Source organism: Rhinopithecus bieti, unplaced genomic scaffold (assembly GCF_001698545.2).
Source record: "Rhinopithecus bieti isolate Rb0 unplaced genomic scaffold, ASM169854v2 scaffold_6935, whole genome shotgun sequence".
In the NCBI taxonomy this organism is placed as follows: Eukaryota; Metazoa; Chordata; class Mammalia; order Primates; family Cercopithecidae; genus Rhinopithecus; species Rhinopithecus bieti.
In genome coordinates this window covers 1,069,391-1,096,860 of record NW_016805255.1, presented here as the reverse complement: position 1 = coordinate 1,096,860, position 27,470 = coordinate 1,069,391, and the positions used below count along the sequence as shown (strand labels likewise).

The 27,470-nt window shown below is 42.0% G+C and overlaps 1 protein-coding gene across 1 annotated transcript; it reads left to right on the top strand.

Annotated features, from left to right (window-relative positions):
- The first annotated feature begins 4,979 nt into the window (after positions 1 to 4,979).
- On the top strand, positions 4,980 to 11,773 carry LOC108529484 (endogenous retrovirus group K member 8 Gag polyprotein-like). Its single transcript, XM_017871856.1, has 2 exons — positions 4,980 to 6,409; positions 11,623 to 11,773. Exons 1-2 carry the CDS (start codon positions 5,029 to 5,031, stop codon positions 11,649 to 11,651), a joined length of 1,410 nt encoding a protein of 469 aa, XP_017727345.1. The 5' UTR covers positions 4,980 to 5,028; the 3' UTR covers positions 11,652 to 11,773.
- Positions 11,774 to 27,470: the final 15,697 nt, after the last annotated feature.

Below are 27,470 nucleotides of genomic sequence, written 5' to 3'. Positions count from 1 at the left end.
TGGGAAAGGAAGTTCATCTTAAGAAGTGGTGCTGGAACAACTGGATATGGTAAATAAAGATGAATCTCAATCTCTGTCTCACTCCACAGAACAAATTAATTGAAAACGGATGATAGATAGACCTAAGTATAAAAGTGAGAACTTAACACTCTAGACACAAAAATCCAGAATATTTTCATGAGTTTAGAGAACGCAGAATTCTTTAGATAGGACACAAAATGTACTAACCATAAAAAAACTCCCAATGAATTACACTTAATCAAAAATTTCTTCTAATCAAAAGATATCATGAAGAAAATGAACAGAATAGTCTACAAAATAAATGCTATGTACTTTTCAAAAGTGTTAAAGTTGTGAAAGACAGTAAGTGAGTAATTGATGGATAGATGAATAGATGGATGGATGGATGGATGGATGGATGAATGGATGGATAGATAGACTGATTGATTGGCTGACTGACAAACTGTTCCAGAGTAAAAGAGACTAAAGATAAATAAAAACTAAATGCAATGTGTGCTCTTGGTTTGGATTTTTGGTCTTAGTAATTTTTTTTTCTTTTTTCTATACAGGACATTCTGGGACAATTGGTGAATTTTGAACAACGTCTGCAGATTAGATAATAATATAATAATATATCCATATTAATGTACTGATTTTGATCACTGTACTATAGCTCAGTAAGAGAATGTCCTTGTTTTTAGAAAATATTCTTTGAAGTATTAGAGATAAAGGAACATTACCTCTGTCATTTAGTCTCAAATGGTTCAGAAAAAATTGGTGTGTGGGCCAGGCGCAGTGGCTCATGCTTGTAATCCCAGCACTTTGGATGGCTGAGGCAGGCAGATCACAAGGTCAGGAGTTCGAGACCAGCCTGGCCAACATAGTGAAATCCCGTCTCTACTAAAAATACAAAAAAATTAACCGGTCATGGTGGCAGGCACCTCTAGTCCCAGCTACTTAGGAGGCTGAGGCAAGAGAATCGCTTGAACCCAGGAGGTAGAGGTTGCAGTGAGCCGAGATCGCTCCACTGCACTCTAGCCTGGGCGACAGAGTGAGACTCCATCTAAAAAAAAAAAAAAAAAAAAAAAAAAAAAAAAAAAAATTGGAGTGTGTGTGTGCGTGTGTGTGTCTATGAAAGACAGAAACAATGAGACTGACAAAGCCAATATAGCAAAACGTTAGCATTTATGGGTTCTGGCTGAAAGGTATTTGGAAATTCTTTGGATTACTTTTTGCAAGTCTTATTTTACTTTCTATTTCTTAAATTACTTCAAAATAAATGTTAATAAAGAAGAATGTACAGATAATCCCCAGACACAGACAAAATATTCACAGTACATATATTTGACAAGGGACTTATCTTCAAAGTAGATAACATTTTTATGTAAATCAATAATAAAAAGAAAACCCAATTAACTCATTGGGAAAATATTTGAACAAACATTTCACTAAAGAAGATATATGGATGGCAAACATACACATGAAAAGTATTCAGTGTTGTTATAGTAGTCGAAATGCGAATTACTAATTAGAAGTGCAAATTGAAGCCACAATGAGGTACTACTGCCCATCCGCAAAAGCGACTGGCAGCACTAAACCTCGGGAGGATAGACAGCAACACATCCATTGCTGGTGGGAATGGAAAATGGTTCAAACAGTTTGGAAAACGATTTAGAAGTTTCTTACAAAGCTAAATGTGCACTTACAACATGAACCAGTATTTTGACTCCTAGGTATTTTCCCGAGAGGAATGAAAACATATGTCATCAAAATGTGCACAAATGTTCACAGCAGCTACATTTATAATAGCCCTAGACTAGAAATAGCCCAGATGCCTGTGGATAGCTGAATGGACAGGCAGATTGTGATTTATCCAAACATGGAAGTACTCAGCGACGAGACGGAAGGAAGACTCATACATGCAACAATAGGGATGATTCTCAGAATCATTAAGTCAAGACGGAGAAGCCAGACACAAAAGTGTGCACACAATGTGATTCCATGGAGCAGGAAGGAACTTTCTGCAATTAAGGCAATATTTCACATCTGGTATGGGGTGGTGGTGTCAAGGGTGTATATGAATGTCAAAGTTCTTTGCACTAGGGATTTAACATGTATGCATTTAATTGGATGTAAATTATATATCTCTCATTATAAATTGTACTAATATTTTTTAAAAATCAGCGACCCCTAAAAAGGGGTGTGGGATGAGATGAAGTGGGGTGTTGGGATGTTTTTGGTGCCTACAGGTGAAGAAGGGTGGGAATCCATCCCCAGCATTGGGTCTCAACCTGTCCCTCTTCCACAACCCCAATCCTGAGAGTATTACCATGCTACAACGGTCATGATCTCCTCCTATTTAAAATGCTTTACCGAAGATCTTGTTATGACAATGCCAACCTTCAAATAACTCAGGACTGAAACCTTAGAGGAGTCATCTTGGACTCCTCTGTTTCTTTCTTTCTTTTCTTTTTTCTTTTTTTTGGAGACAGAGGTTTTCTTTGTTTCCCAGGCTGGAGTACAGTGGTGCGATCTTGGCTCACTGCAACCTCTGCCTCCTGGGTTCAAAAAATTTTCCGGCCTCTATTTCTTTTATAACCCACATCCCCTCCTGTGGCAAATCTCACCTATTTTACCTTCAAAATAAATCCAGACTCTCAGACTCTCATCATTTCTTGCCAACTCCATTGCTACCCTTTTGTCCAAGTCATCCACACAACCAGCCGGGGTTATTGCTGTTGCCTCCAAAATGGTTCCGCTGCCTGCTTCCACCCTTGCTCCATTGACTAGCTTCCTTGTTAATCCTCACACAGCCAGGCAAACTTCTGCCTCAGGGCCTTTGCACCTGCTTTTCTTGGTGTGTAGCAGTGTGGCTTCCTCCTTCACTTCCTTCACATCTTTGCTCACATATCACTTTCTTAAGAAGGCATTTCCTGAACACCCCTATTCAAAATCTCAAGACCCTTTTCCCATCCCACCCACTCTCTCCATTGCTCTTTATCTGATATTTTGCATATTTAATTTATTTTTATTTTCTACCTCTTCCCACTAGTCTGCAAATGCCATGAGGAAAGGATTTTTGTCTCCTTTGTTTACTGTTATAGTTCCCAGTGCCTAGAACAAAGTCAGGCACATAGTAGCAACTCAATATTAATACCTGCTAAACGTGTGAATCTTAGCTTTGGATACCCAGCTCTCGGAATACAAGTCGGGGATAAACTTTTCCCCATCACATAGATAATGAAGATAATATACGTCAAGTCTCTTGAAAATCATAAAACAATAATCACATTTCAGTGAATGCTACTTAGAAAAAGTCATTTTCCGTCACCCATCTGTAACCACTTTACTCAATTATCACTCTCAGATGTTTATTGTCATACCTCTTTCATGACGATGCTGAATGTTAACATTCCCTGGGGGAAGGGGACAGGTCTGACACCTTTGATATGATGATGAGGTGGCCTCAAGTATGGGAGTGTTTGAAAGCTGCTGAGGAAGAGGACTTAATTTGTTTTTACCCTGCTGCTTTCTGGAGTAATGGGACAGAGCAATAGGAAGTCACAGGCTGAATTCTGAATAAGAATTTCAGATCCTGGCATGGGGGATTAGCTCATGAAGGAATGGTTTCCAGGGAACATGATTCAGACCCTGCAGAATGGCTCACAGTTTATTATTCACAAGATCTAGGTGACGTTTAAATCATGCAAATATATCCTGCTTATCTGTGAGTGGACACAGCACACACATTTGCAGTGACAGAGCAATGAATCATGTATTTTAGAGGAGACAAGGGTGTTTTACATTTCCATGTGACTCTTCGTGAAGGGCAGCTTTTGCATTTTCCTTCTCTATTCGAATTCTGATGTCTTATCAAGTGGACACATAAAGGAATTTATTTTTTTTTCCTGCCCCTTCTTCCCTCTCTCCTTCCTTCATTTCTTCCACATTTTCTTCTTTCAATCTTTATTCTTTCTTTCTCCTTCTCCCTGCTTTTCATTTCATTTCTGTTTTTTTGAGACAAGGCCTGGCTCTGTTGCTCAAGCTGGGTTCACTCTCTCTGCTCCCCACCCCCACCCCTGCCATAGCATCCACCTTCCCTGGGGAGGAGGGCTTCTCTGCTGTTTTCCCCTGCCTGGTGTGAGCTCACATTCTCTGTGTGTTGCACAGGCCTCATAACCATCAGTTGTTACTGATGCTTGTTTTGGTTGTCAAAGAAGAATGAGGAGTGGAGTCATAGGAGGTGGACTTGGAGGTTCGTTAGGGGTCACTGGCTACAGCAAGTCTCCCCCCACACAGCCGACCCCATTCCTCAGACCTGCCCTCTGAAAAGCCCGGGTACTGACCAGCTCATGATTAAATGGTGAGTTTGATTTGCTGCCCACTAATGGCCACCTTTTGCGATCAGGTCCCAACTCTCTGTCTAGCTGAAGCTCCTGCCCAGCAGATCTCCTGCGTTCCCTTGATACTGTGACAGGACATGATGAGCCCAGTAGGTTTGGATTTTGCCTCCAGTTTATTAAAAGGCAGGTACAGAATTTTTCAGAACTATCAAATGCAGGGGCCATTGAAAATAATATGCTAAGGATAAGGCTCAAGGACAGTGTCTCTAGCTAGTTGCACTTTCAATGAACTCCAGTAGTCAAGGACAGTATCTCTAGTTGAACTTTTAATGAACTCTAGTAGGCACCAAGAAGGCAGACAAAATAAGAAAGAACTTAGAGACAAGGAACTAAGCAGAAGGTTATATCTGGGTGCAGAAAGTTTGTTTTGCAATGTGTTATTTTTGCTGATGTGGAATTTATGGAGTATAAATAAAGTGAGGTGGAAGCTCTAGGCGCAGCCGCCATGTTCTCTGTTGTCTTTGTCTCTTGTGTCTGTTCATTCTCCACCACCCCCGGCATGGTCCCCAATAAGTGGTGCAGCGAGCAGGGTGCACAGGGTGAGTAGTGGGGAACAAGAAGGGGAACCCCCTAGGAGCGGGTAAAACCTGGGAATTGTTAAGGGGAACCTTCTTAAGCTTTCATTATGGGGAATTCCAGTTCCTTGGCCTCAGAATATTTAAGATTATTACAAGGGCTTTTACTTTCGATTGGGGTTGATGCAAAAGAGAGAACTTTGCGGAAATTGTTTGCTCATGTGGAACAACATTGCTCTTGGTTTCAATATCAAACTGAAGTACAATTAAATAAGCGAGAGTGGCAACAGGTTGTTAAGACCCTTCGTCAAGCGCATCAGCGCGGCGATGTAATGTCAGCACCTTTGTGGGCCCTTTGTGCCTCTATTACTCAGGCTTTGGAGCTCTTAGAGACAGACTCTGAAAAGGGGGAAGGCGGGGATGAGGAGTCTTTGAAGTCTCCGATAGCCATTTCCCCTCCTTTAGATAATTCTGTAACTGAAGGAGAAGGTCCTTTGTGTGATAATGTGTCTCATGAAAAGGAATCAGAAATTCAAAAGGAGCTTCAGCCGGTTGTTCAATTGTTACAACAAATTTTACAATTGCAGTTATCTCCCCCTCAACCTTCTCCTCCACCCACTCCTGTTTTTACTTTTCCCGTGGTTCATCCACCCCCATCAGTACCTAAGGCGGAGGAGGAGGACAGTTTTCCCCCACCGCCACCGTCAGTGGAAATGCTGCCTCGTTCAGGCACAGTTTTTGCTGTTCCTGCTTCTACTGCCAAAGCTGTAATTAAGGTATTGGATTCTCAAGAGGATGAGGATCCTTTACAATTGTTCCCCATTATTAGGCAACCTTTTGGTCCTAATGACCAATTTCCTCAAGGGGGTATAAATGTGCAGTATAATGTTCTTCAATTTAAATTTCTTAAAGAAATGAAGGCAGCTGTTGCTAATTATGGCCCTCAATCTCCTTTTGTCATGGGGCTTCTAGATTCTTTCTCCTCTGAGAATTTGTTTTTGCCTCTTGATTGGGAGACTTTGGGGAAGGCTGTTTTGGACCGCTCTCAGTGGCTTCAGCTACGCAGTTGGTGGCTGGAAGATGCCAAAGAGCAGGCCCGCTGCAATGCCGCTAGAAATCCTCCAGGACCAACAGAGGAGCAATTAACAGGCACTGGTCAGTTTGCTACCGTAGCGGCTCAATCTGGACTTGAGGACGTGGCATTATCACAAGTTAAAGCACTTTTTTTAAAGGCTTGGTGTAAAGTAGAACCATCAGGAAAAACTGCCTTGTCTTTTGTTAAGATTTTGCAGGGCGCAAACGAACCTTATCCTGACTTTGTGGCTCGGCTCCAAGATGCTGTAATAAAGACTGTGGGTAGTGGGGCTGCAGGCCAAATCCTGGTAACCACACTAGCTTTTGAGAATGCTAATCAGGAATGTCAGAGGTTGTTGCGTCCTCTAAAGGCTGCTGGAAACTTACAAATAGAAGATTTTATTAGAGCCTGTGCAGGAGTGGGAGGGGCTGCCTACAACGCTCAGTTGTTTGCTGGAGCTTTATCTAAGGCATTCATGGGAAAAAAGGGAGTTTGCTTCCAATGTGGAAAGACCGGTCATTTTAAAAAGGAGTGCCGTAAGTTATCTAATAGGAGTGACTCCTCCAAAGTAGAATTTAAAAAGCTTCCTACTGAGCCCTGTCATCGTTGCGGCAAAGGGCGACACTGGACTAATGAATGTCACTCTAAAGTGGACAAAAACGGTAATTCTCTCACCTCCGGATTGGGAAACTTGCAGAGGGGCCCTTCAGCTTGGGGCCCCAACAACAATACAAGCCCTCTTCATTTGCAATTTCCAGTCAGCTCAGGGGTCCAGCATCAGCAGGCCAGTCAGCCAATGTTAACCCCCAATTTTCATTAGCTCAGCTTTTCTCTGCTACTTCCGGTAGCGCCGCTGCTGATGTGGCGATTTTACAGGCTGTTGAACTCACCCCAGAAATGGGAGTTGTTAAATTGGCTACAGGTGTTTTTGGGCCATTACCTCCACATACTGTTGGATTGCTTATAGGACGCAGTAGTAGCATTTTACAGGGTTTACAAGTTCATTTGGGTGTTATAGATTCTGATTATAAAGGGGAAATTCAAATTATGGCTCAGGCTCATAAACCTATATCCCTGAAAGAGGGGCAGCGAATTGCACAACTCCTTGTACTACCCTATTTTCAGTTTCCTTCACGGAGGCAAGAAAGAACCGGAGGTTTTGGAAGCACGGGTAAACATATTTTTTGGGAAACTTTAGTAACTCAACAAAAACCCTTGTTTCCCCTCGAAGTAGAGGGACAAATTTTTCAGGGCTTGGTCGACACTGGAGCTGACGTTTCCATTATTGCCTCTGATCAATGGCCTTTGCAGTGGCCTAAACAGCCTGTTGCTGTTTCTCTTACAGGATTAGGTTCCGCCTCTGAGGTGTATCAAAGTTCTCAATCCTTAAATTGCCGAGGGCCAGATGGTCAAATGGCCCAAGTTCAGTTTTATATTGTTCCTATTGCCCTAAATTTATGGGGGCGAGATTTATTGCAACAATTTGGAGCTTTTGTTTCTATTCCTCATGTCTCTAATTCTGCCAAGAATATGATGTTCCGCATGGGCTACAATCCCCTTGAAAAATCTTTAAACATGTAGCCACTGTTCAGCAGCCTCAAGCCCTTCCCTTGACATGGAAAACTAATATTCCTGTATGGGTTGAACAGTGGCCTTTAACACGTGAGAAGCTTGAGGCCTTGGAAAACTTAGTTCAGGAACAATTATCCCTAGGTCATATAGAACCTAGTACTTCTCCATGGAATTCCCCTGTCTTTGTGATTAAGAAAAAAAACGGGAAATGGAGACTATTGACAGATCTTCGTGCTATTAATGCATGTATTCAACCCATGGGATCCTTACAACCTGGCCTTCCTAACCCTTCTATGATTCCTCAAGATTGGTTACTTATGGTTATTGATTTAAAAGATTGTTTTTTTTTCTATTCCTTTGGATCAAAAGGATTGTGAGCGTTTTGCCTTCTCTGTCCCTGTTTTTAATAATTCTCAGCCACTTTCTCGATATCAGTGGAAGGTTTTACCTCAAGGTATGTTAAACAGCCCTACCTTGTGTCAAGAATTTGTCCATCGAGCTCTGAATCCTGTTCGAAAATGTCATCCTTCTGTTCTTTTATATCATTATATGGATGACATTCTTCTTGCCGCACCCACCAAAAAAGAGCAGCAAGATGCTTTTACATCCTTACAAACGCAGCTCTCTTTATACTCACTTAATATTGCCCCAGAAAAAATTCAAATAGATTTTCCTATTCAATATTTAGGTTATACCTTGGGAGCGCGAAATATTCGACCCCAAAAGATTCAAATTCGACACGATCATTTAAAAACATTAAATGACTTTCAAAAGCTTTTAGGAGATATTAATTGGATGCGTCCTGTTTTAGGAATACCAACGTATCAGTTACAACATCTTTTTTCTATTCTAGAAGGAGACAGTCACTTGGACAGCTCACGTCATTTAACTCCTTTGGCTTTACAGGAACTCCAGCTTGTAGAAGAACAACTTCAAAAGGCCCATCTACATTATATCCTTCCCGACGTTCCCCTTTCCTTTTGTTTATTTCATACTTTACATTCTCCTACAGGTATGATTCATCAAACAAATCGGCCGTTAGAATGGATTTTTTTATCCAACAAAACATCTAAACGCTTGACTACTTATATCGATCGTTTAGCTGAATTGATCATCAAAGGACGGCATCGCTGTCGACAACTCTGGGGAGGAGATCCTTCCTTCATTATCTCTCAATTCACTCATAGTCAGATTACTTATCTTCTTGCCACTTCTGATTCTTGGCAAGTTGCTTGTGCCTCATTTGTCGGACAATTTTCTACCCAATATCCTAAGTCTCCGATCTTTTCATTTTTTAGACAGCATTCTGTGTTGCCTTTCTCACCAATATCTTTATTTCCTGTTCAAGGCCCTACCTTTTTTACTGATGCTAGTAGCAATGGTAAAGCTGGATATTGGAGTGTTCATCAATCTCGAGTTACAGTTTATCCTTATCCCTCGGTGCAACAGGGAGAACTGTTTGCTATTCTCATGGTCTTACTTGATTTCCCTTCCACCAGTTGTAACATTGTTAGTGATTCTCAATACGCCGTGTATGTTACTTCTTATATTTCTCAAGCCACTCTACCTCTTTGTGCTACTTCTTCTCTTCAAAAACTCTTTTCTTTGTTGTCTTCTACTTTGAGCCAACGTCGAGCTCCTTTATTCATCACTCATCTTCGTTCTCATTCTCAACTTCCTGGACCGTTAGTTCATGGTAATGCTCAGATTGATTCGCTTTTAATCGGCCACCTACAGGCTGCAGAACAAGAACATGCTCTACATCACACTAATAGTTCTGGCCTTCAACGACGATTTCATTTAACTCGTAAACAAGCTCGTTCTCTTATTCGAGCTTGTCCTTCTTGTGCTCCTTTGAGCATTCCATCTTTCCATCCTGGGGTTAATCCGCGAGGTACTCAAGTTAATCAGATTTGGCAAATGGACGTCACACACGTCCCTTCTTTTGGACGATTAAAGTATGTTCATCATACCATTGATACTTTCTCTCATTTTCAATGGGCAACTCCTTTGCCATCTGAAAAAGCTGATTCTGTTATTACTCATCTCTTAGCTTGTTTCGCCATCATGGGCATTCCTCTAATACTTAAAACTGATAATGCCCCTGCCTATGTTTCTCGTAAGTTACAAGTTTTCTTACAGCAATACAATATTCAACATCTCACCGGTATCCCGGGCAACAGTCAAGGTCAAGCCATCATTGAGCGCGCAAATTTAACCTTAAAAACTCAACTGCTAAAACAAAAAGGGGGAAATGAGTCCCCCAGAAATCAGATTTTAAAGGTTTTGTTTACCTTAAATTTTTTGAATCAATGGAGACAATTGCAGGACTCCGCTGCCGTAACTCATCTTTCCTCACCTCCCTCGGCGATAGTCCCCGCCGACAATTTAAAGGTTTGGTATCCTAATGAAGAAGGTAAGTATGCACAGGGGCAAGTTCTAAAACAGGGACGGGGCTATGCTCTTGTCCTTACAGGGAGCGGACCTGAGTGGTTTCCTACAAGGCGATTGAAACCCTGTTGAAAAGAAAACTGGACTCAGCATGCATCTCTTCCTTTGTTGGATGTGCCTCAGCGGGGGACTTATTTCCCTTAGTGAGGCTTTGTATGAATATTGGACTTATATTCCCTTTCCACCCTTGTATCAGGGAGTCGCCTGGGGGGAGGCGGAAGTTAAGGTTTTCACCAATGACACTACTTGGATGCCGTCCCCCTATATGGACAAGGACAACATAGAACGGGAAACGGGAATAATAAACAGCACATACCAATTTGGAGTGGAAGGACTTCCGATTTGCATGGGAAATAGTCCTCATTGTCTCCAGAAATCGCATGAAGCTTGGGCTGTTCGCTATAATCATAGCCATGTGGCTGCCAATACTGTTATTATTGTAACTAGAAGTTTTCATTATAATCATACTGTATATATTAATGAGACTATTCCTAGTTCCTTACCTTTTTGTCCTATTCCAGAGGTTTCCCCTAATATTGAGGTATTGGAGTGGCAACATTGTCGGGGAACTAAGCCCCGGATTTTATTAGAATATAATGGGCTGCAAGTAATTGATTGGAGTGTGCACGGTGATTTTCAAACAAAATTTAGTCACATACCTTTGAAATGGCACCGGGTAAATAAAAGTATTGCTGCTGACGGTAATGAAACTTTGGTATGGCGTGAAGGAGGCTTGTCGCCACCTATGCCTCATCTTAGATACTCTTTACAAGTACAAAGTCATCTTTGGAAGTTATTAGCTGCAGGTGATGCCATTAGTACTTTTGTGGGGAATATGTCCCTTAATCTTTCTAACCCGAATAACCCCTTTCATATTCAATTACATCGGAATATCTCCTGATATATTATTGCTTGTGTCCGAAAGCCTTACCTATTGTTAGCGGGGAATTTAACATGGGATAATGATACGGGAATTGTTAATTGTACAGATACGTGTACATTTTTGTCTTGCCTCAATCATTCCTGGTGGCACAACTTTACTGGGGATATTTATATCCTCAGGGCTCGTAAGGAAATTTGGCTACCTGTCAACCTTACGCGACCGTGGGGGGCATCACCTCTTGAAACTTATATTTGGACTTCCCTCCAGCGGACCCGTCGTGCCCTTGGACTTATAGTCGCCTCGGTAATGGGCCTTGTCGCCATCGCCTCCACTGCAGCCGTGGCAGGACTCGCTCTACATCAAAGCATACAAAATGCTAAATTTGTGCAGCAATGGCATGAGCAATCTCATCGGTTGTGGCTTCAACAACGGAACATTGACTCTCAACTCGCTGAAAGATTGGACAACGTGGAGCAAGCCTTAACGTGGCTTGGAGATCAGCTCACTGTCCTCAGTACTCGAATAACATTGCAATGTGATTGGAACTCCACTCAATTTTGCGTAACACCTGTGCCTTTTAATGTTTCTCAGAATTGGACCGAAATCCGAAGATTATTAATAGGCCATAAAAATATTAGTTTGGACATCCAAGAACTCACTCAAAACATTTCTGAAGCATTTCGACAACAATTCCATGTATTGTCCGGGGCCGCTACCTTGCAGGAGCTGGGTCAAAGTTTTGCTGCCCTTAACCCATGGACCCAGACGAAAACATGGATTTCTACCATCTCTGGAAGTATCTTGCTTTGGGCGCTCGGATTGGGTTTACTTTTCATGGTGATCCGATGCTCCCTCCGTCGCATCCAAAAACAAAGGAAAACACAGGAACAAGTATGGGCTACCTTTCTAGGATTGAGGCAAAACAAAAAGGGGGAAATGCAGGGGCCATTGAAAATAATATGCTAAGAATAGATAAGGCTCAAGGACAGTATCTCTAGCTAGTTGCACTTTCAATGAACTCCAGTAGTCAAGGACAGTATCTGCAGTTGAACTTTTAATGAACTCTAGTAGGCGCCAAGAAGGTAGACAAAATAAGAAAGAACTTAGAGACAAGAAACTAAGCAGAAGGTTATATCTGGGTGCAGAAAGTTTGTTTTGCATTGTGTTATTTTTGCTGAGGTGGAATTTATGGAGTATAAATAAAGTGAGGTGGAGGCTCTAGGCGCGGCCGCTATGTTCTCTGTTTGTCTTTGTCTCTTGTGTCTGTTCATTCTCCACCACCCCCGGCATGGTCTCCAATAATCAGACAGTTCTGTGATTTTTGGAGAGCTAAGGCATTGCCTGTTTCACAGAAAATTGCTTCTAACAATCCTACAGGGATAAAATCTGCTTATTAATGTAGAGAGAGGTGCTGAGAAGACATGAGCCCTGGTGGTAATGATAGCTGACACATCCATAGCACTTCCTCGCTACTGCACAGTGTGCAAAGCACTTTTTAAGTTGACTCTTCTGATTTTCATGACAGCACAGGAGAAACTGAAGCACAGCTGAGGTGCCCACCATCAGTAGAGCTAGGCCAGCGGCAGAGGTGGGTTCTTAACCACACATTTCAACTGTTTCTCTGCTATCTCTGTCACATCAGGAAGCTGGGCCTCCAAGCCCTTCTAGGACTCAGAATCCTCCCAGCAGACACCCAGGCAGAGGAGTGTGAACTCTCAGTCTCTAAAAAGGTTGATGTGGCTGTGAGGTCCGCAGTGCATTTAAATCTGTCTGCAGAGTCAGACATGCTCTGGCCTGGAAAGGCTAACAGGCTGGGAGAAATAAGGGAGTGTAACCACTTGACCTTGTCTGGGATGACCAGCTTTCAGATGGGGTAACTGCTAAGAAGTCACTAACGCTCATCTCTTCATTGTGAATGAGGTTGAAATTTCCTGCCTTGTCTCATTGGTTGCCCCAAACAGCAAATCGGGGTGAATTGTGAGCTTGAGTAGACATCTTCCTTTCGGGTGGGCACATTGATAAACAGAGCACGGCCAGACACTCTTGAGAATTGGGTGTCCCATTTGATTCCTGGTTGTAGCATCTGACCCACCTCTCACTGTTTTATTAGCCATTATAAAACCAGTATCCTTTTATTAGAGGATATTAGGCCTAAAATGCAAAATACCATCAATTAGAGGCAAAACAGCTGGTGACTACAGGTCATGTAATGGGACAGGTATGGCCAGGGCATACTACATGTGAGTCTTTACCCGAGGCCAAGTCAGAACGGACAGGGTAGGGGGTTCCCGCTGCCTCTAGGCAGCTCTTCCTCTCCACTCCCACTTCCTCAGAGGCGCTGACTGGGGAGGCTGGCCACTGCTGGGGGCCTACAGTGAGTGATTTCTCTAAAGTACACATACTCTGGTCAGAGAAGTTTGAAGCCCACAAGCAAGGTTGCTTAAACGAAGGTCCATTCATTCCATTGAGCACCTATTATGTGCTTGGCTCTATGTACAGTATGCCCACCTCATCACATTATGAGAAAGACGATTGTTGGTGCACAGAGGAGCATTAAGGTCATGCAAGACAAAGTCATTTGCCCCTGGAATGCAGGTTGACTTGCTGCTGAAGGATTGTGCTGGGAACACTGGGAAGGGGGCTAAGGCTCAGCACAGTCATTGATGTCCTGGGGAAAATTCATAGCACGTCGACTTCAGAAGGGGGCTTGGTGAGGGCTCCACTTGGTGAAGAGGGCTGGATCAGAGTGGGATGCTGAAGGGAGAAACAGTCTTGGAGAAGCGTCCTCTAACCTCAATGGAGCACGGTTTGCTGCTGGGTGAAATGCCTGGGTGCTCCTGCAGAAACGAGAACCTTGGAAAAGACTCGCAGTGTGAGGGAGATGAGGTGGAAGGGGTGTGGTGCTGATGCTAGACTCGTGATTTTAATTGGTTCTGCGCAGTTCTTGCCTGCCTGGAGTGGGGTCCTCTTTCTCACATGGTAGAGAGTGGAGAGGTCATTCAGGAATCTCCTTGCCATCTCTTGGTAGGAGTGTTAGTGATGGCACCAGCAATGACCATGGTCATGGGGAGAGCAACAGCTAACGTTAACTGAGTTGTCACTATGTGCCAGATCCTGTTCTAAGCCCTCTATCCATTTTATCCTCAGGAAAGCCCTGTGAGGCTGGCTCACAGGTGCCTAGAGGACCTTCTGTGCTGACTACAAACCTGTAAGTGAAGAAGCAAAACAGGCTCTGGATCTTGGAGGTCCTTGATTTCTCCCAGGGCTCAACTTGAGGATGCTCAGGGCTCAGGCCTGAGAGGGGAGAAGCATAGTGTGCAGGCCTCTCCTCTCTGACCACCTGCTTAGGTTCTGGTTCCCCAAGAATGATTTGCTGCCATCCTTCTCAGGAGTGTGTGAAAAACACAGAATGACAGGTGCCACTCCAGGCCCACTAAATTCAAATCTCTAGGGACTGGGCTTGGGATTCTGCATTGCCACCAGGGCCATGTGTAGGCAAGTTAAAGTTGCAGACCTCCACTGTGGGGAGTAATTGCCACTTTGCACAGTTTCTCCTTGGTTCTACAGGTAAGGATGGAGTTTTGGGAAGACTCACATATACAGAATATCATTTTGGATTCCAGGCAGGAAGCGAATTATTTATATTCAAATGTATCCTAACAGCAGAGAAATACACACAGAGGCTTTTGATAACGTGGATAGGTCTGTTAGATTGTGCCTCCAAAAACATCCCAGAGAGAGATTTAAGACCTCATGACATTCCCCAGTAGACCATGTGTAAATCCACATGATGGCAGAGTTAGTTTTAAAAACAAAAGAAGCAAAGTTGCACAACAATGTGAATATACTTACCAATATTTATCTGAACACTTAAAAATTGTAAGAGGTTAAATTTTGTGTGTTTTTTAAACTACAAAAAAAAGTGAAAAAAGCCACCTCCAGGAGCATGGGGGTGTCCCAACCTTTGCATCAAAAGCAAAGCTTTTGTAGTACCACATTCTTGCGAGGTTCAGAGAAGGCTTGCCCAATGCAGATTCCTGATGAAATACTGCCTTGCCAGGGCTTCCAAGCTTTGATGGGGAGTGAGCAGAAACCTTCCCAGAGGTGTGTCTAGAACAATACAAATATGAATACAGACAACTCATACGGAAAGTAGGCTGGAGGCAGATCAGTGCCCAGGGAGCGAAGGCACCAGATGGACCCTGGAACTGAGAGTTGATGGAACCTGATGTGTTTTTCAGGATCTCAGTCACAGCAGAACAGTAAACGAGGTATTTCTCTGATGGGCACAAAGTGTAGGATAAATAAATTAACAAGGAAAGGAGATGTGGTAAAGAGGGGAGACAGAATTATTCAATTCACTTCCTAGAGCAGTCCTGACTATAAGTCTCTGGACCACCATCCTCCAAGCAAATCCCAGCCCTTAGGAAAGTAAGGGAAAAGAGCCCCTTAGTTAGATATGAGCTCCCCTTTGGAGGCTGGAGGTTGGAAATGGGTGTAAGCAAATGTCTGATGTTCGCCGTCTAGCATTAGAATATCCCCTGCACCTTGAATAGCCCCATGCAGTACCTCCCTTGGAAGATGGTGACCCTAATGTGCCAGGAGACCCACGTGAGAGAAGCAGTCCCAGATGTTGTAGGGCATGTGCCCTAGTTCTGCCCTAGTTCTTATAGGTCCAGAGATCACGGTACAGTATCATTCAGATGGGGTCAGCCTCTCTTGTAGAGTTTCCTGAAGGCTAAAAAACGACATCCTTCTCACCCCCGCATCTTCACACTCTCCAGCCCAGCCAAAGTGAAATGCGTGGGGCAGGCAGTCAGGAAGGGCAGGCTGAGACTCTTGGGCACGTGCAGGAACTGCTACCCACAGATGGAATTTCTTCTTCATAAGGGATGCAACACATCAAGTCTGTTCTTAAGGCCTTTCAACTGATTGAACCAGGCTCACCCACATTACCTAGGATAGCTTCCCTTATTTACAGTCAACTGACCATGGACTTCAATGACTTCAATCCCATCTACAAGATACCTTCACAACACCTAGATTAGTGTTTTCTTGAATAAGTGAGCTCATTTCTTGAAAAATGAGCTGTTTGCCTTTTTACTACTGAGTTGTAAGAGTTATTTTATATCCTAGAAAGCAGTCCTTTATCAAATAATATGTATTGCAAATATTTTCTCCCCATCTGTGGTTTGCTTATTTGTTTCCTTGTTAGTATCTTTTTTTGAGTAGAAGTTTAGAATTTTAAAGGAGACAAACATCAATTTTTTCATTTATGTTTAGTGATTTTTGCGACATGACAAATAAACATTAGCCTACCCCCATGGTCACAAAGATTTCATCCTACCTTTTAGATATTTTGTAGTTTTAGCTTTTACATTTATGTCCTTGATCTAATCTATTTCTGAAAATTTTTATTTATGGTGTGATTTATTGTTTATGGTCATTTTTTCCCCATATGAATATCCAGTTTTTCTAATTATCATTTGTTGAAAAGACTTTCTTTGCCCCCATCAAATTGCCCTGGGACTTTTGTTGAACATCAATTGACCATGGATGTGTGGGTCCTTTTTTGGACTATTTTTCATTCAGTCGAGCTATATGGCAATCCTTTCACCAAAACCACACCTTATTGTTTAATGTAGCTTTAAAGTAGGCCTTGAGATGAGGTAGGTTAAATCTCCCAACTTCGTGGTGTTTTATCAAGAATGATTTGGAAATTTTCGTTCCTTTATATTTCTATGTATATTTTAGAATAAGGTTCTTAGTTTCTGTCAACAAACCTGCTGGAACTATGTGTGGAATATAATTGAATCTACAGAGGTTTGGGGGAGAATCAACATCTTAATAATGTTGATTTTTCTCCCAATGTGTGAACTTGATTTATCTACTTATTTTGATCTTCTTTAATTTCTCTGAAGAATGTTTTAGTTTTCAAGGTAGAGGTTCTTACTTCTTTGGCTAAATTTATTACTAAATACTTTGTGGTTTTGACATTTTAAATTAAAATTTTAAGATTTTATTTTCAATGGCTTATTCGTACATAGAAATACAATTGAGTTTTGTATATTGACTTTATATCCTGTGTCTTTGCTAAAGTCACTTATAAATTTTAATAGTAGCAGTGAATATGCCTTAGGAGTTTCTATATAAATATTTATGACCTAGCAAGTAGAAATATTTTTGCTTTTTTCCCCTGATCTTTATGCCTTTTCTTTTTCTTGCCTTATTACACTGGCCAGGACGTTGCTCAGTATAATGTTTAACAGAAGTGGTCACAGTGGGCATCCTTGCCTTGTTCCCAATCATAGCAGGAAAACATTCACCGACTCACTGTTACATATGATGATACCCATAGATTTTTTTTGTAAATATTTATAGGGGGTTCAAGGGATTTGGGGACTGATCAAGAAAACAGATATCACCATGAGTGGCAGTAACACACACAAAACTTTATTGGGTGGCACTTGGACAGGGTTGAATGAGAGGGGAGGTCCTTTACAGTATGAGACCTCCCAGAGGCTTGTGGTGAGGGGCCACCCACAGAAGGAAGGCAAGAGAGAGGGGAATCAGAAAGAGGTGCCTTGGTAATGTTGCTCAGTAGCATAGTGGGGAGTCTCTGTGAGATCCCTCAAGGACAGCAGTGGCTTGAGGCCTTACAACATCAAGGCCCTAACCGAGCAATGGTAACAGCTGCCAGATGAAGTTTCATGGGGTATGCAAAGCACACAGGATATAAATGACTGAACATATGCTTGTTTGGGCATTTTAAAAATAATTGGATGTGCAAAAATTTGAGTCTGGTGCTGACAGACTTTGAGCTAACAGGTCTCATCCTGTACAGAAGAAATAAACAACCTAGAGATCAACAGACAGAGGTTGTCTTTGACCGATTTCTATAACCATGCCCTGATCAGTTTGAGGAAGTTCTCTTTTCCTGTTTTCCTGAAAGTTTGTATTGCGAATGTATCTTGAATTATGTCAAATACATTTTTCTGCACTTATTCAGAAGAGCTCTTCAACTGGAATTAACTGAATTACATTGAGTTCTGCTTGTTAAAACAATCTTGTATTTCTTGTATGAATTTAACGTGGTCATGAGGTAGCTTCTTTTTAGGCATTACTGGCTTTGATTTGCTTATATACTTATTTGCTTTCATTGTAGTCTTTGTTGAGATTTGAGTTGAGCTGGGCTTATAAAACAAGTTGAGAAATGTTACCTTCTCCCTTATTTTCTTTACTTTTTTTTTTCTTGTTTTTTATACCTTTGTTTTAGAGACAGGGTCTTGCTCTGTTGCCCAGGCTGGAGTGCAGTGTCATGATCTTGGCTCACCGCAGCTTCAACCTCCCTGGCTCAAGTGATCCTCCCACCTCAGTCTCCCAAGTAGCTGGGACTACAGGCATGTGCCACCACGCCTGGCTAATTTTTGTATTTTTAGTAGACACAGGTTTTGCCATGTTGCCCAGGCTGGTCCCAAACTCCTGGATTCAAGCGATCTGCCTGCTTTGGCCTCCCAAAGTGCTGGGATTACAGGTGTGAGCCCCTGCACCTGGCCTACTTTTTTTTTTTTTTTTTTTCTAGTGACTCAAAACAACCGAAATTTATTCTCTTGCATTTCTGGAGTTCGGAATTCTAAAATCATGGTGTTGGCAGCCTTCTTCTGAGAGCTTCAGGTTGAGAATCTGTTTATCATTTCTAGCTTCTAGAGGCTGTCTGCATTGCTTGACTTCTGGCCCCTTCCCCTATTCCTCCCCCATTTTCTGAAAGAGTTTGTGTAAGATTGTTATTATTTCATCTTATTTATTTATTTATTTTCTTGAGACAGGGTCTCACTCTGTTGCCCAGGCTAGAGTTGCAGTGGCATGATCTTAGCTCACTGCAGCCTTGACCTTCTGGACTCAAGTGATCCTGCCACCTCGGCCTCCTAACTGAAACCACAGGTGCATGTCACCATGCCTGGCTAATTATTTTATTTTTTTGTAAAGATGGGGTCTTGCTATGTTTCCCAGGCTGGTCTCGAACTCCTGAGTTCACTGCCTCAGCCTCCCAAAGTGCTGGCATTACAGGTGTAAGCCTCCATGCCCAGCCTATACTTTTGTCTTCAAATATTTGATAAAATTCACCAGCTAAACCGTCTGGGCCTGGAGCTTCTTTTGTAAAAAGGGTTTTGATAACAGATTAACTTTCTTTAACAGATAAAAGGTAATTTATACTTTCTGTTTCATTTTATGTCAGTTTTGGTTAGTTATATTTTTCAAGGTTCATTTTATCTTCATTTTTGAATTTTCAGGGAATAGTTTGTCCATAATACTATTCTATTATGATTTGAATATCTGTATGCACTCTAGTAGTGATAACCCTTTTGTATTTGTGTTTTCTTTTTCTTGCTAATTAGAGGTTTATCTATTTTGTTGATTTATTTCAAATAACTAATTTTGTATTTGTCATTTTGCCTTGTGATTTCTTCTTTGTTTCATGGATTTTTAGAAATATGTGTCTTGTTTCCAAATATTTTGAGATTATCATAAATATCTTATTTATGTTCACATCTCTACTTTGTTTTATTGGCTTTTCATTTAATTTCATTGTGGGCCAAGAACACACTTCGTATGACTGCTCTTCCTTTAAATTTATTGGAACTTGGTTTATGGCCAAGCACACAGGCTGTCTTGGTGAAAGTAATAGGTATACTTGAAAATAAATATATTATCTGGGATTTGGGGTAGAGGTAAGCTGGTTGAGAATCTTTACTGGTTTTCGGTTTTGGTCTACTTGTCCTAGGAAGTGTTGAGAGAAAGAAGTTAAAATCTACAACTATATAAGATACAAAAGCCTTGCAACCATGTATGTCCATTCACCCCTCCACCTGTTCCTATTTGTGCCACAGTTGCCCTGTTGTCATATATATTATACCTATATGTATATTAAGGAAATAAAGAGAAACATATTTTAAAATAGTCACCTGGATAATTATTATTTCAGATCCTGTTTATCCCATCCTTAAGATCTGATTTTCTGTTTTCCATCAATTCCCATCAGCCTGAAGAATTTCCTTTAGCATTTCTTATAGTGCAATTCTTCTGATGATGAATTCTTTTGGTTTACTTTTATCTGCAAGTGTCTTCATTTTGCTTTCATTTTGAGGATATTTTGATTTGTTTTCTAAAGACCACCAGAGCGAGCACAAAAGAACCAGCGAGTAGGCAAAGGCCAGGAGCAAAACTGCAAGTTTATTTTGGTCACCTAGCTTCAGGGAAGTAGGTGGGTAGGGAGAGGTCTGTTGGCCTCCGGCAAAGGAGGCCGACAGAGTCCCCCGGTGGGGCTCTCGGACGGAATTCCTAATACAGTCCCCACTGGAGTGAGGGACTGAGGAAGGCCGCGCATGGCGTCCGTCCTGAGCGGCTTTTCTAGGAGTGGGAGGGCAATAGGCGGGGCACGGGCGTGTCGGGGGGGCGCTCCGCAGGTGCGACCAGGTAAATCTTGGTCTCTTCGGATTGACGTCACCTGGTGCATGCCCGGTTGGTCTGCACCTTCCCAGGCACCGGCTGCATTTTCGCGCGCGCGGGAAAAAGTTGGGGGGATGAAGAACCCGGAAGTGCAGCATCTTGCCTCCGTTTGTCCAAACAATTTTCACTTGATGTGGAATTTAGGGTTGAGAGGTTTTATTTTCTTTCAACATTTTAATGATGTTGTCCCACTGCAGGGTCGTTGCCTCTACAGGTGCCGATGAGAAGCCAGTGGTTTCTAATTAGTATTCCCCTTAATGCAATGTGTTGTGTTTCATTCTGGCAGCTTTCAAGATTTTTTCTCCATGTTTGGTTTTCAACATTGTGACTATGACAGGATGATTTTCTTATTTACTCTGGGATTCACTGAACCTCTTGGATCTATAAATTTACATCTTCAGACAAATTTGAGAGATTTGCAGCCATTATTTCTCCAAAGATTTTCCCCTGTTGTCTCTCTCTTTTCATCTTAAAACTCAAAATACAGGCCGGGCGCGGTGGCTCAAGCCTGTAATCCCAGCACTTTGGGAGGCCGAGACGGGCGGATCACGAGGTCAGGAGATCGAGACCATCCTGGCTAACACGGTGAAACCCCGTCTCTACTAAAATACAAAACTAGCCGGGCGAGGTGGCGGGCGCCTGTAGTCCCAGCTACTCGGGAGGCTGAGGCAGGAGAATGGCATAAACCCGGGAGGCAGAGCTTGCAGTGAGCTGAGATCTGGCCACTGCACTCCAGTCTGGGCGACAAAGCGAGACTCCGCCTCAAAAAAAAAAAAAAAAAACCCTCAAAATACAGTGTCTATTTCCCCACAGTTTCTAAAGTCCTGTTTATTTAAATCTTGCATCTGTTTTTCAGACTTGACAATTTCTATTGATCTATCTCAGAGCCACTGACTCCTCTGCCATTTCTATTCTGTTCTTAAGCCCATCCAGTGGATTTTTCTTTTTTTAACATTAAGATGTTGTATTCTTTAGTTCTGGAATTTTCATTTGTTTTTTTTTAGTAGTTTATTATAAGCATATTTTCTTTGACTTTAATGAACCTAGTTATTATAGCTGCCATAAAGTCCTTGTCTGATAATTCAACAACTGGATCATCTCAGGGTTAATTGGCTCATATTTTTTCTCTTGAAACTGGATGATCACATTTTCATGGTTACATGTTGAACAACTTAGAATCTTAACCCATACTTTATAAATGTTAGGTTGTAGAGACTCTGAATTCTGTTACATTCCTCAGAACACTTGTTATTTTTGTTTTAGCAGATAATTAACTTTGTTGAATTTATACTGCAAATGCTGTGGCTTGGGTAGCAGTTAAAAATTTCAGTTTAGCTCTTTCACCCTTAATTGATCTATTTGCAATTTGTCTGTGCATATATGGTTAAGATGTTAGAGGCCAGGTGTAGTGGCTCACACCTGTAATCCTAGTACTCTGGGAGGCCAAGGTGGGTGGATCACTTGAGGTCAAGAGTTAAAGGCTAGCCTGGCCAACATGGTGAAACCCCACCTCTACTAAAAATACAAAAATTAGCCAAGTGGGGTGGTGCACGCCTGTAATCCCAGCTACTTGGGAAACTGAGGCAGGAGAATGGCTTGAACTTGGGAGGCAGAGATTGCAGTGAGCTGAGATTGCACCACTGGACTCCAACCTGGGTGACAGAGCAAGACTTAGTCTCAAAAAAAAAAAAAAAAAATGGTGTCAGAGATGTGGGCCAAGTTTATACACAAAATCTGTGGCTCCTTGTCTTTGGATCTTTCCTTGCTGGTATTCTCTCTATATACACTAAAAGCTGTAGTTTTCCCAAACTCTGTTTTGTGGGTTTTCAAGCCAGAAAGACTGTAAGTCTTCATTCAGAGTTTAAGCCTCCACGTGTAGTACTTACCATGTCTTGCCTTAGCCTGCCCTTACGCTAAAATATGTAATAACAGGACATTCACCACATCAGAATCTGCTGGCTTTGGTGCCTCTCTTGAGTCTCTGGGTAGTTACAGCTATCTGTTGGAGGGTCTGAGTTAAGAGTTTACTTGAACATAATGGAAGTGGAACTCCTCTCACCTTCATTTTGAAGGCTGGTTTTACTGCATACACAATTCTTTGCTGATAGGTTCCTAAACTCTTTTCTTTTTATACTCTGCCATTCCAATACCCTCCAGTATCTATAATTTTTGTTGAGAAGTCATCTGTAATCATGTCAATCTTCCTCTGAACGTAATATATTGTGTTCTTTTGTCTGGTTTCAATATTTCCTTGTTAGCAATTTGACTATGATGTGTGTGGGAGTAGTTTCTTTGTATTTATCATGTTTTGAGGTTCCTTAGGCTTCTTGAATCTATTAACATTTTCTACGACATTTTTGGAAGTTTTCAGTTATTTTGTCTCCAGTGATTTGTTTTTCTTTCCCTTTTTCTATCTCCTCCTCTTCTAGGACTTCAATTACACATATTTTAAAATGCGTGACATTATTCCATGAGTCTGAGGTTCTGTTGACTTTTCTTCAATATTCTTTGCCTTTTTTGTTTTTTGGATTGAGGAAATTTTATCAACCTATATTCAAATTCGGTGATTCCTCAGCCTTTTCCATTTTGCTGCTCAGTCTATTTAGTGTACTTTTTGTACCTTTCAGCTCTAGAATTTTCCACTTGCATTTTAATACCTTCATTTGTGTATTGAGATTATCCATGTCTTCACTGATACTCTACCTTCCTTTTATTCTTTGTATATATTTATAGTAACTACTTTGATGTCTGCTATACAACATCTGGAATAAATCAAAATTTTTATTGAATGTCTTTTATCATAAGAATAAAATGCATTTTCCTGTTTCTTTGCATGTCTACTAAATTTTGGTTCAAAATTGGACTACAGGCAATATATTCTAGTGATTCTGGATTCTGTTGTGTTCATAAGGGTTTTTCTTGTGTGTGTGTGTGGTTTCTTTTTTGTACATTTAATTTTTTATTTTCAATTCTAGTAGGCAGTCAACTTGCCTGGACTCAAACTGCAAACTTTTTTCTCTTGTAATATGAAGCAGTTCACATCTCTACTTTGTTCTTATGGCTTTATTTTTTATTTTTATTTTTATTTTTTTTTGAGACGGAGTCTCGCTCTGTTGCCTGGGCTGGAGTGCAGTGGCCGGATCTCAGCTCACTGCAAGCTCCGCCTCCGGGTTTATGCCATTCTCCTGCCTCAGCCTCTCAGTAGCTGGGACTACAGGCGCCTGCCACCTCGCCCGGCTAGTTTTTTTTTTTCTTTTTTTTTTTGTATTTTTTAGTAGAGACGGGGTTTCACCGTGTTAGCCAGGATGGTCTCGATCTCCTGACCTCGTGATCCGCCCGTCTCGGCCTCCCAAAGTGCTGGGATTACAGGCTTGAGCCACTGCGCCTGGCCCTTCTTATGGCTTTAAATTGCTGCTTTTATCCTGGCATCTTGGGTGTTTTCCCTATGCCTACATAATATAGTGGTCATCCAGGGATTTGGGCAGCTTTGAGGGCTCACTCCTTCAAAGATTCCCTTGTTTAAATTTCCAACTGTTATTCCAGCCTTGAATTCTGTCCCCTGCTACTTTAAACCCATAAGGCATTAGATTACTGCTGCCCAAGCTGCACATGGCTTGGAAATGCATTTCAGTTAAAAAGCAGCAAACACACAGACCTTTCTCTGTGCGGCTGTTTCTCAACAGTACATTCCTCTCTGGTCTCTGCCTAATTTTTTTTACAGTATTCCCTGGGTTCTCCCTTGTACCTGAATAATTTAGTGGCTAGCTAAGAATTACGGCAAAGTTCATACTTAGGTTTTATGACTCACTCTTACTGTAGTTTCTTGCTGCTGAGCATTTTCCTTTAAACTTCCACTTTTTTTTCTAGCCCTGAACTCTTACTTCTGGCACCTTGAGCCAGTTAGGCTATAGTTTTTTTGTTGCCTTGACCCTGAAAGTTGGGGAGTGCCTTCAGGCCAGAATGTCACAAACTCACAATTCTTCCCTTCTCCAGTTGCAGTTTTAAAGAATAAGCTCCCCAGCAGCTTCTCTCTGTTCTTGAGCATTTTATTGTGCCTGTAAATAGCTGGTAACTTAAAAAACTTTTTCCAGGTCTGTATTAGTCTGTTCTCATGCTGCTAATAAAGACATACCCAAGACTGGGTACTTTAGAAAGGAAAGAGGTTTAATGGACTCAAAGTTCCACATGGCTGGGGAGGCCTCACAATCATGGCAGAAGGCAAGGGAGGAACAAAGATATGACTCACATAGAAGCAGTCAAAAGAGCATGTGCAGGGGAACTCCCTTTTATAAAACCATTAGATCTAATGAGACTTATTCCCTATCACGAGAACAGCATGGGAAGGACTTGCCCCCATTATTCAATTACCTCCCACTGGGTCCCTCCCATGACATGTGGGAATTATGGGAGCTACAATTCAAGATGAGATTTGGGTGGAGACACAGCCAAAATATATTTTTCCACCCCAGCTCCTCCCAAATCTCATGTCCTCACATATCAAAACCAATTATACTTTCCCAACAGTCCCCTAAAGTCTTAGCTCATTTCAGCATTAACTCAGAAGTCCACAGTCCAAAGTCTTAGCTGACACAAGGCAAGTACTTTCTGCCTATGAGCCTGTATAATCAAAAGCAAGTTATTAACATAACCATTCCAAATGGGAGAAATTGGTCAAAATGAAGGAGATAGGACGTCAAATCTTAAAGCTCTGAAACGATGTCTTTTGACTCCTTGTCTCACATCCAGGTCATGCTGATGCAAGAGGTAAGCTCCCTTGGATTTGGACAGCTCTGGCCCCAGGGGAGCTTTTCAGAGTACAGCCCCACATCTGGTTGCCTTCACGGCTGGTATTGAGTGTCAGTGGATTTTCTAGTCGCACAGTGCAAAGCTATCAGTGGACCTACCTTTCTGGGATCTGGAGGATGGTGGCCCTCTTCTCACAGCTCCTGTAGGCAATGCCCCAGTAGGGACTCTGTTGGGAGGGGTGGAATCTGAGCTCACATGTTCCTTCTGCACTGCCCTAGGAGAGGTTCTCCATAAGGGCCCCACCCCGAAACAAACTTCTGCCTGGACATCCAGGCATTTCCATACATCCTCTGAAATCTAGGCGGAGATTCACAAACCCCAGTTCTTGACTTCTGTGCACCCAGAGGCCCAACACCACGTGTAAGCCACAAAGGCTTAGTACTTGCATCCTCTGAAGCAACAGCTTGAGCTGTACCATTGGCCTCATGGCTGGAGCTGAAACAGCTGGGATGCAGAATGCCCTGTTTGAAGGCTGCATAGAGCTGTGGTCCCTGGGCTCAGCCCACAAAACCATTTTTCCCTTCTAGGCCTCTAGGTTTGTGATGGAGGGCTGCCATGAAGGTCTCTGACATGCCCTGGAAACATTTTCCCCACTGTCTTGGTGATTAGCATTTGGCGTCTCATTATTTATGCATATTTCTGCAGCTGGCTGGTATTTCTTCCCAGAAAATGTGGTTTTCTTTTCGACCGCATCATCAGGTTGCAAATTTTCCAAACTTCCATGCTCTGTCACATCTTGAATGCTTTGCTGCTTAGAAATTTCTTCTGCCAGATACCCTAAATCATCTCTCTCAGTTTCAAAGTTCCACAGATCTCTAGGGCAGGGGCAAAATGCTGCCAGACTCTTTGCATAGCAAAGGGAACGTTTCATCCAGTTACCAGCAAGTTCCTCATCTCCATCTGAGACCACACAGCCTGGACTTTATTGTCCACATCACTATCAGCATTTTGGTCAAAGCCATTCAACGAGTCTCTAGGAAGTTCCAAACTTTCCCATGTTTTCCTGTCTTCTGAGTACTCCAAACTGTTCCAACCTCTGCCTGTTATCCAGTTTCAAAGTTGCTTCCACATTTTCAGGTATTTTTACAGCAACACCCCACTCCTGGTACCAATTTGCTGTATTAGTCTGTTCTCACGCTGCTAACAAAGACATACCAAGACTGGGTAATTTAGAAAGAAAAGAGGTTTAATGGACTCACAGTTCCACATAGCTGAGATAGCTGGGGAGGCCTCACAATCATGGTGGAAAGCAATGGAGAAGCAAAGGCATGACTTACTTGGTGGCAGACAAGAGAGTGTGTGCAGAGGAACTCCCCTTTATGAAACCATCAGATCTCATGAGACTTATTCACTATCACAAGAATAGGATGGGAAAGACCTGCCCCCATGATTCAATTACTTCCCACTGGGTCCCTTCCATGACATTTGAGAATTATGGGAGCTACAATTCAAGATGAGATTTGGGTGGGGATACAGCCAAACCGTATCAAGGTCTTAAAATTGTTACCTGTAAAAGGATTTGCATGACTACTTCATATTGGCACATTATTGGCAGTTCTGTAAGTGTAGTTTGTGTGTGTGTGTTTCTGAGATGGAGTCTCTGTCACCCAGGCTGGAGTACAGTGGCGTGCTCTAGGCTCAATGCACCCCTGCCTCCCAGGTTCAAGCCATTCTCATGCCTCAGCTTCCCAAGTAGCTGGGATTACAGGCATGCACCACTGCGCCTGGCTAATTTTTGTATTTTTAGTAGAGATGGGGTTTTTCCATGTTGTCCAGACAGGTCTTGATCTCCCAGCCTCATTTTATCCACCTGCCTCAGACTCCCAAAGTGCTGAGATTGTAAGTGTGAGCCACTGTGCCTGGCCTAAGCCCAGTTTTAATTTGTATTTCTCTTATCATTAGTGAAGTTAAAACATCTTTTCATATTTTTAGGTCTATCTTTACATCTTACGGATAGTTTATTGTCTTTAGCCTATTTTTCTTCCATGTCTTTGGTCAGTTTTCCCTTGAATTTTAAAGAGCTCTTTGTATTTTACAGACACCAGCCCTTTGTGTGCTATTTAGTGCAAATACTTTTTCTCCATTTGTCATTTGTCTTTTGACTTTGTTTATGGTGTCTTTGGAAATACATTTTAAAATAAATTTTATCTAGTCAAGGTTAGCAACATTTTATTGCACCTGGATTTTGAGTTATATTTGGAAACCCTTTTTCTACATTAAGTTATAGAGGAATTCACTCATGTTTTCTTCTAGTACCT